Source organism: Myzus persicae, unplaced genomic scaffold (assembly GCF_001856785.1).
Source record: "Myzus persicae strain clone G006 unplaced genomic scaffold, MPER_G0061.0, whole genome shotgun sequence".
Classification (NCBI taxonomy): Eukaryota; Metazoa; Arthropoda; class Insecta; order Hemiptera; family Aphididae; genus Myzus; species Myzus persicae.
The window spans coordinates 1,672,962-1,683,158 of NW_019103933.1; the positions used below are offsets into that span (position 1 = coordinate 1,672,962).

The window sequence follows — 10,197 nt, forward strand, 5'->3', positions numbered from 1 at the left end:
CCTCCTAAAAGAAGGAATCAATGGATCTTTAAGAATTTTAATGTAAAAATTTAAATTAAATAGCCAAGGATATTTTCAACCTGTTTTAAGATACAACACATTGATTAACTCCATTTATGAAACCGCATACAAATGATTTTATTCAAACCTTAAAATGTGTGACAGGAGCAGACTGGTTATTTTTGGTCCAGGGCGAAAAATTAATTAGAGGCTCACATTATTTTTTTTAAAAATTACTAAAATTAAGAAAATTGTACATTATTACATTACAATAATAATTAAATTTAAGAAAAACCCAAAGGTGGTAATTGGGTCCCAGGTGCCACTCGATTTGTAGTACCTCGGACCGGTACGTCCCTTGATAGGTATTAATTTGTTTTATTGTACTAGTATAAATAATAGTATATTTCTAAACATAAACATTTTTTTTTATATTTTCACTGTTTATGTCATGTAATTGTATACAGCTTTACTAAATAGTAAGTTCAGATTATAATTATAATTTTAAATTTTAAAACTACAAGTAAGACATTATTACTTTATAAGCATAATAACATTTTATAATTCATAATGATGTGATGTTAATATTTTATGTTATATATAACTTATCAACGATACATTTTTAAAAGAACAGTTATATAAAACTACAAAATGTCATTATTTTACAATAAAATTGTTTTCAATACAAGCATGTACAAAATAATTATTGTCCAATGCACTACAATGCATTTGTCAAATATAAATAATCAACAAAATCTAATAAATGAATTATTTATCATCTATTTAATAATTCATAAATACTAATAAACAACAGCAATGTTATACTCCAAGTAATTCAGGAGGATGCATTATGGACTTTATTCTTCATTATACATATTGTGTTTGGGAAATTTCAAAACAAACCAATTCACATAACGAGGTTTTAAGATTTTACTTTAATAATGAAAACAAAATATTGAAATAACTGAAAGTATACTATTATTAATTTTGAACGAAAGGGTATTTAAAAAAAAAACAGGTATATTGACTTAATTCTATTGACAAGGTAAGAAATTAATTGGACGGGGTATCAAGAAATCAAAACAAAATAAGTTATGTGCAGGATTTTCTTTTGAAAAAAATAAAAATTATCAGTACACAATTTATGCAGCCTTTGCGGAAAGTTTGCTGACCAATTCCTTCATTTTTTCAGTAGAGAAGGATTTGGGGCGTTCGATGGGAAGACCAAGACCACGGTCCCAAACCAAAGAAGCTAATACTCCTAGAGCACGGGATACTCCAAACAATACTGTATAGTAGTTCATTTCTTTCAAGCCGTAGTACTATAAAATAATATTAAAAATGTATTAATGATTTGAGACAGTATAATATTATATACATGTATTATAGTGTACATCTATGTAAATTCACTTACCTGTAATAAAACTCCGGAATGAGCATCTACATTTGGCCATGGGTTCTTGACTTTGCCAAGGTCATTAAGTACTGGGGGCACAACTTCAAATACTTGTGATACTAATTTGAACAATGGATCATTAGGTAAATGTTTCAAAGCAAACTCCCGCTGGCAAGTGTAACGTGGGTCGGTTTTACGTAATACAGCATGTCCATATCCTGGTACAACTTGTCCACTTTTCAATGTTTTTAAAATGAATTCTTTTAGTTGTTCTTTGGTCACTGAATCTCCAACTTCTTTACGTAATTTTTGTAACCATATTAAAACCTAAAGATGGAATTTATAGACATTTATTTTAAATGATTTGTAATTATGAATTCATTATTTTAACAGAATCAAGTGTTTGATAAAATGTGTAGTATTAAAGATAATTACCTCTTGGTTAGCAAGTCCATGCAATGGACCAGCAAGACCAGCCATACCAGCGCTGAATGAAAGATAGGGATCAGATAAAGCAGACCCTACTAAATGGGTAGTATGAGCCGATACATTACCACCCTCGTGGTCAGAATGGATAGTTAAGTATAATCGCATAAGTTCCACAAATTCTTCAGAAGTATTAGCTCCCAACATAGATGTAAAGTTTGCACTCCAATCGCGTTCAGAGTCAATCGTGCCAACTTGATTTCCACCGTGGTAAATGTTCCTGTAGATTGTTGCTGCAATTACTGGTAATTTAGCAATCAAATCCATGGAGTCTTCATATGTATACTAGATCAATAAAATTATAGAATTAAAATGTTGCGTTGATAAAACGAACAAAAAAAAATTGTTATTTTTGTACACAACATATGCAACTAAAAAAAAATATCAAATCGATCAACCGTTTGTTTTTTAATATCAAGTTTTTAAGTTTGAATAACTTATAAATAATGGATTTTAGAACACAAATTTTCTTTTTGCATTAAACAGATTTATAAAAAAAAAAATGATCAAGAAATCCATTAATGATTTAACTGCTTTGCCATTTTTATAGATCTATATTAGAGCCTAAAATATAGATTTGTTGTAAAATTAAAAGGTTAAGAAACACTGTTTAAAGATATATTCTGAAAATTTTATCAAGGTTTTATATGGTGGGCTTAGCATGACCACATATCGTAATGCTGTAAGACCAAAAGTATTATAATATATATATAATATTATTATATATTATTTTGCATATTAAAATGTTATTGTTATTTATTAAATTCATCGAATATGGCAGTAGTGAGAGGAGATATAGGTATATGTTTCCTTTTGTATTCCGTGAGTTGGGTCCAAGTAAGCGTTTTGTCCAAGTGTATTACTAAGTATTTAGTTGCATTTTGAATTGGTATAACTCTTTAGTACTGTACAGTGATACTTGAGGGCTTGTTTCTACTAAAGGTGAAATACTGACATTTATTTATCTTGATTTTCTATTTAATATTTATTGGACCAATTACCTATACATTTATTTCAGGTAAAAATGTAAGCATGGACGCTATCTTAATATTTCTTCGATGAAAATATTTAATTAGATAGGTGACGGAATGTCTCTTTGGGATATTTCAACATTGATTTTATATAAGTACTTTAAAGTTACATAATACCGGTACAACGCTTGTTGAAAATCAAAGAATAACTTTGGATAGTGTTTTTCTTATCAATAGATTATATTTTATTGGTAATTCAGTGATTAGATTGATTGTCAAATGATATGACAATTTATTAAGGGACTTTTGCAGCAATGTTCATAAAAATTACAATTTGAATGTATGGGTAAGGTGAGCCCAATGTAATACATTCACAGAACACAGAAAGCATTTTTAGCTTTTACTGACATTTTGGGGAGGATTGCTGCTCCATCAGCCCTAATAGTTATGAGATTGATCTATATTAAATAAATATGTTTTTAGTATGGGAATGAAGAAATATTATACAAAATTAACCAGCGTCTTCTATATTATGTTAAAGTATTATAAACTATAAAATTACAATTAACCATAAAAAACTTAAGCCAAGAGGACTTACCTCCCAGTATTGTGACTTATGGACTCCATTGGTGTAGGCCTGTACGAATTTGCTTTCTGAATTAAGCAAAGCAACAGCGGATGTTAATTGTGTCATGGGATGTACAGTGTTGGGCAGGTTGTTAAGCATGGTGACAACATGTGATGGCAATTCTGCGCGTTCGGCCCATGTTTTAGACACCCATTTAACTTGTTCAGGTGTTGGAATCTCGCCAGTTATCAATAGCCAAAATAATCCTTCGGGAAGAGGTTCACAACCACCAGGTGCTTTGGGTAATAATTTTTGACATTCAGGAATAGAATAACCACGGAAACGAATACCCTCATCAGCGTCCAATACAGATGTTTCTGTGACTAAAGCCTTGATACCTCTCATACCACCATACATCTATTCAAATCAAAACATTTAATTTATTTGAGTATTTTTATTTTATTTGAAATTATAAATATTTAATTACCATGTCTACAGTTACATCACCGACAACTGTCGATCCATGTTGCTTTCTGAAGGCTTTGATTTCCTCTCCACTCTGCTTCAATTTTTCCGCAACTACAGATTTCAGATCGGTGGTTGCACATGCCATTGATCGAGAAGCAGTCCATAATGGAGCAGCTACCTAACAGGCATATTTAATAGTTAATATATTTAATATTTCAAAATAGTACAAAATAAATTGAAAAATACACTTAGGTATATGTTTAAAAGTAAAAATAATACTAAATTATGAAATCCCTTTTTCCTTCAAAAATGGTTATTTTGTGAGTTTTTTTTAATAAATATTTGTAACATTATAATTTTAATATCTTAATATTATACTTAGGAGGTATACCAGACTACATCAAGTTATTAATTAATAATTAATAAAATTAACCAATATGTCGTGTACTTAAATATTGTAATCATAAAGATCCTACATAGGTATTAAGAGAAAGAATATTTTTTTTAATGATAAGATAATATAAGAATAACTTTAAGATTTAATTTTTAAAAATAATTTACAATTAAGTGATTAAAAAAAAAAGTTTAGACCTATATACGTAGGTATGGAATAATATTAACTAGGTTATCATAAAAAAATATTGATTATTTTTTTTAATGATGCTGATATAGGTAGTAGGTACTATATGTTAGATAATTTAATGATGTGTAACATTTAAAAAAATACCACATTGAAAATTATTATTTAAATAAGATAACACCATTAACACCTGTAAGTTTAAAATATATAGGTTTACAAAAGAATAGGTTTTCTATCTGATACCTAAACGAAAAAATATTTAACTATATAAAATATAATTTTTATTTTCTGTTACAAATAAAATAATATGTAAGTTTCAATTTGTATGTGTAAATATAAGAGTTATTCACTAGGTACCGAAAGTCAGTATACAAATAATTTAAAACTATGTGGTCTTGGAAATTAGGCATAATTCTTCCTTGTGGATAACCCCCTCCTTCGTATTTAAATACAATTACCCATAAATGTTTACAGAGAATTAAGAAGTACTACAAAATGACTACAATACAACACACGTAATAAATGGATATAAAAGAACTTGAAAATAAAATTGATTAAATATGTTATAACCTACACGCTATATGACCGCAGGCTGCCATAAACACATTTATTTGTCAATGGAATATGTTACGTGGGGTTGGACTAATAATGAAAATGTTTGATGATGGTGTAGAAGAAAAAAATTTGCATTGGAAGATATATTAGTTGCCCCTTAAATAGATTAAAATATTATTCACTTAAAAACGTATCAAATATTACCTAAAAAATAAGAAAGAAAACCCGAATTTATTCAAAATGCATGACATTGAAAATAGAGTGTGGCCCTATAGAAGGTCAGCCATGTCACCGAAATGCAGTCGTATGCCAGTTGACTTGTTAAGGATTGAGCAAAATTTGGTTTTACTACATAAGTAAATCTAAAGCTTACTTTAAAATAAAATAGATTAATATTACTAACTTAATAATAGTTTTATAAATAATATGTACCTAGTGCCTCTTAATCAATGTTCTATTATATAGTGTTCGGAACATTCACGTTCAGTCCTTAAAAAAGGAACTTATTCACTGTCACCCAGTTGTTTTTTACATTTTATTATAGTAGGAATCATAATAATAAGAAAATGTTATTATATTATAATATAAATTATCTATATATTTTAAACATTTATTTATGAAATGGCAAATAAATTGAGAATTTTAAAAACCGTTCAAATTCATTAATATATAAAAGAACATCCACATTCAATTCAAAATATCGAGTGATGTTCACTAAATATAAGCATGAATGTATGAATGTGAGTTCAAGAACGATATTCTTTCCAAACATTGATTATATAGACATGATTTAAATGTCTCTTGAAGTCTTATTGAAATTATTTTGGGCCTTGATTACAGTTTAAGTAATAAGATAAATATTTTTTTTTTAATTTGTAATAGAACTTTAATACTAATTGTGTCACTTTATAGTAACCAGCCTCGAATTGGGCCAGTAAGCATCAGGGATAACCTTGATGGGTCACTTAAAATAATGGCTGGTCATGAGTGTTCGAATATAATTTTATTTTTATATGATAATGAGAAATTAGTGAATTTATCAAATTATTGAACCGTACAGTGTCTGTCGTTGAAGTCAACAAACGTTGGCAATTCTAAAAATCGGTAGGTCGATACCAAAGGATCCCTTGCCTATCTGAAGCTGATTATTACCAAAGCTATAAGCTTTTTATAGTAATAAAAAATGACTAGAAACAGAATATATACCTGCCTAGATCCACATCAACTAAAATTAAGTTATTGACAAATTGATTAGTTTTTACCACTTAATAAATAATAAATCAACCATGACCCAATACTTAAAAAATAAAATTTGGATATGGTCCCAAAAATGTAAGTAATTTCCATTCATCAAATTAAAATAAAAAATAAATTAGCATATGTTGCCAATTTTTTAATGCCGTTTGAAGGGAACCACCTCAAGGTTGATGGAGGTCATTTATGAAATTGGTTATTACCTAATAACTCAAAACTGCTAGGTTAAGATAGGTGTATTGATAACGCAGGTTGTAGAAAATAAATATTTGAACAAACTGACATAAAAATAGTACTCTACCCCACCACATCTTGACTCACACATGCACAACCTACAGTATTATACCTACAGTATTACACTATTACCGAGTATTCGGTAGGTAAGGTTACCTATCCAACGACTGACACATCATTTTACGGAAATAATAAGTTGTCTTAAGGTAAAATGTAGAGATGTACATCCGCGTATGCATTATTACATAAACAGATATGTCCAGCAAAGTTCACAAAACGTTGACAAATTGAAAATCTGGTAAGTCGTTACTCCGTGTAAAACACCCGAACAACGCGAGTGGTGGTGGGAGGGGGGGAAACCGAAAACGAAACCTTTGAAAGTTTCAAAACGTACCTGGTTGATTTCCAAGAGTTTGGAGGCGGTCGAACGGAACAGGCTCATTTTTGCGGCTGGGTGATGTCGAACAAGCTAGAAAAACGAATTGCAAAAGACAAATCAATAAAAACCACGGTAAAACGTGCGTCGAAAACTGCCGTTTTCGTTCGCTCTCCAAAACCTTACGTACAGAAAACTGTAATCAAAGCGTTTAAGCGTGTTTGATTTCGAACATGCGCACCAGTCGTAAGAGCGGGCGGTAAATAGGCGTTGAGCTGCGGAGCGGGTCGGTCGTGAAAAGAGCCATACGCCGAACGCCAAACGGAAACGTCGGCAACGGCGGCGGTCGGACGGAGTTGGAGTAGGAGTACGATCCTGGCGACCTGGCGGCGGCGGCGGCGTCGGCGAACGAGCTGGTAGCTCGGCGGATGCCCTTCCCCGCGGTCCGGTGCGGCCGACACATCATCCACACGCAAAAATGACACAACGATGACGTCACGAGTCGCCGCGATCCCGGTGTCGGTGTGACCACTGTGACGTGACCGAAATGTCGGCGCAAACGAGCACGGTAATAATGTAACCGTCGAACCACCACAAAAGCTTACAACTTTAGTTCTTCACTTCTCCATAAACGTGGTTACAAGTTTTTAATCCACGGGCCACGATTATAGCCTATAGACATATAGGTGGATTACAGATTATGTCTAGTGAATCGCCAAAACGTCAAAAATGAGTTTACGAACGTTTCGTTCCCAGAAATAATTAAGAAAAGACGTTTGGTCCCCGGCATATTTTGATTATAAGACCTATTATATTACATATTATTTATATTATTTATATTTATATAAATAAATTATCCAAAAATTTGGAAAATAGATGACATTTTACTGGTAGACACATTGGAGGGAGTATGACCGGTGAAGAAAATTCAGAACCATTTTTATTTTATGACTGCAATAAAAATAATGAAAAACGTATTATAATTTTCTCTTCACAAACGTGAATTGACTAGAAACAAAATTAATTATATGGACGGAACATTTTCTACTTGCCCCTCCAAATTGTATCAAGTGTACACTCAAGTATAAAAAATATTATTATTTATTATTCCCATGAGGTGTACCTACTACCTATATACCTGTATGCTTTTCTCTAGAGTTAAAATAATTATTTTAGAAACTTATATTGAATTATTGACCGCTATAAAATAAAAATTTGAATCAGTTTCGAACATTTAATGATAAAAGTTCAAGATTTGGGTTTAGTTGTTTGATGCAAACAAGAAAAAACAATTTAGAGAGGCTGAAAAATGATTCCAGGATTCCAGGATTCCAGGATTCCATACCATTTTTCCCGACAACGGGCAAATATTGTTAGTAGTATAATTAACTTTTGAAGAAATTAATAAATAATAGTGATTTTAAAAAACATGAGCATAAAATGTCTTAGAATCAAAATATGCCGGCACGTAAAGTCCGTTTACCCTATCTAGCCCCTACCTATAATTGTATTTCAACCTCGAAAAAATTATTCTATTTCAAATAATTGTTCGTATAGCCATGTGTACATCTTCCATTGTAGGTAAATAGTTGCAAATACTTTAGTGTTAATAATAATTATTAATCATAATATACACTTAAGTACTTCACAATATTAGTTGATAATGGCAATTTGTCATTTGTACTGTGCTGCGAAGGTGAATGGCCGCGCGACCAACGTGTTATTCTATGGTAGCAATCCAAGAGCTAGCCAAACAAAATAAAATTATCAGCTACATTCTATAAACCTGTCATAGATTTCTTCATACAACATTCCCTAAACCACGATTTTTGAAGAATAATAATATTATATCTGCTGTATACGAACGATATTGTGACCTAACGCCTAAACAGTTAAGAGTAAACACTAGGTAGGTACCCATACTAAAAAGCCAGAATAAGTTTTTTGCGGCCCATAGGCTTTAGTAAATGTGTCATCTAATTTTAAGAAAAATTTAGATTAATCTGTTCATAAAAGTACTGCTGACAAGCAAGTCTAAAAAATTCAAAAGTACAAATAATCGACTATAAAATGATTATTTTTTTTTTGATACCTAATGATTATTCTGTATAAATATTAAATTACAGTCCAGTTATACGAAAATATCTCCGCGTAGATTAAATCCATTTTTTTATTTATAATAAGTACAATATTTCCTATTGATTGATTGAGTTATAGTATGCAATTTATGGGATATTTTAATTTGATTTTCAGATTTTGAGATGATTATTTTTGAAAATTGATACAATACATAACTATATTGTTATTTGTCTTCAATGAGTTAAATAAGTGAACACTGGTTTGTCAACAACGTATTTTTACATTTATGTTGTCGGTTCGCTTTGGATGTGTTACGCTGTTACACTAATTGTTAAAATGAACAATTTAATTGATACATACTTTAGCAATGACGTGAAAAAACTATTCACACTTGGTACTATAACTTACTACTAAGCCACTCAGGCAAATTGCGTCTTATCAACGACTAGTCCATTTCGGCGAATCTAGGTCAAAATATCCAACAATCAAAATATTCAAACTAAACTACCAAAATATATACCTTAATAAATATATACCAATAATAATAATATAATATAAACTTAGTGTTAGGATGCTTATGACTTTGTTATATTTTTTCTTTTAGTGTTGCAGAAAAAGTTTTAATTTATTATTATTTATTATTATTCGTTTCGTATGACATAGAATCAGATACATTACATTTTATTTTTTGTATTTAAGGATTTTTATAAATAAATGCATGTTTTGATCAAAAATAAATAAATGTACATAATATAAATCAGAAAAACAAATAGGTACCCATAGGTATAGGCATTGTTCAGATTGTTGGTTTCACAGCTAACGTAAACTAGAAAATATGAAACGTGTAGTTCTTAATAACCTTATCTTTACTACTCATTTATCAGTAATTTTTACTACCTATGCTTTTATTACATGGACGATACCTTATACTACTAGATAAGAACTGTGTATAACAATTATAGCATTACGAGCGGCGTAAGAACATCTCGCAGTGATGTAGGCTTTCTTTAAGAAAAAAATACAATATTCTATATACTTATATAGTATACATCCACATATATCTATATTATATAGAATATCTGTGTATACATCTTACCCTGCTATCCCGCACTACCGCTGCTTGACTACACAAAGTTGTTTTTAGAGTTAGGGGAGGATGTATTTTCAACAGATGTTTTAATACCATTCTGTAAAGTACCTATGTGGAGTAAAACTTACATTTGAAAAAAA

The 10,197-nt window shown here is 30.5% G+C and overlaps 1 protein-coding gene across 1 annotated transcript; it reads right to left on the minus strand.

Annotated features, from left to right (window-relative positions):
- Positions 1 to 406: 406 nt before the first annotated feature.
- On the minus strand, positions 407 to 7,214 carry LOC111036512 (probable citrate synthase 2, mitochondrial). The gene is made up of 7 exons (XM_022318541.1): positions 7,079 to 7,214; positions 6,907 to 6,981; positions 3,909 to 4,067; positions 3,452 to 3,838; positions 1,832 to 2,167; positions 1,415 to 1,723; positions 407 to 1,322 (listed from the first exon to the last, which is right to left on the minus strand). Exons 2-7 carry the CDS (start codon positions 6,952 to 6,954, stop codon positions 1,143 to 1,145), a joined length of 1,419 nt encoding a protein of 472 aa, XP_022174233.1. The 5' UTR covers positions 6,955 to 6,981; positions 7,079 to 7,214; the 3' UTR covers positions 407 to 1,142.
- Between the last annotated feature and the right edge of the window lie 2,983 nt (positions 7,215 to 10,197).

Bases quoted from the DNA above. Each gene is read 5' to 3' on its own strand.
- LOC111036512 (XM_022318541.1), bottom strand. From the start codon at position 6,954: ATGAGCCTGTTCCGTTCGACCGCCTCCAAACTCTTGGAAATCAACCAG. The intron at 2,168-3,451 runs GTAAGTCCTCTT...TTATTGATCTAG, and splicing joins ATAAGTCACAATACTGGGAG to TATACATATGAAGACTCCAT. The intron at 1,323-1,414 runs GTAAGTGAATTT...ATTATTTTATAG, and splicing joins ATTCCGGAGTTTTATTACAG to TACTACGGCTTGAAAGAAAT.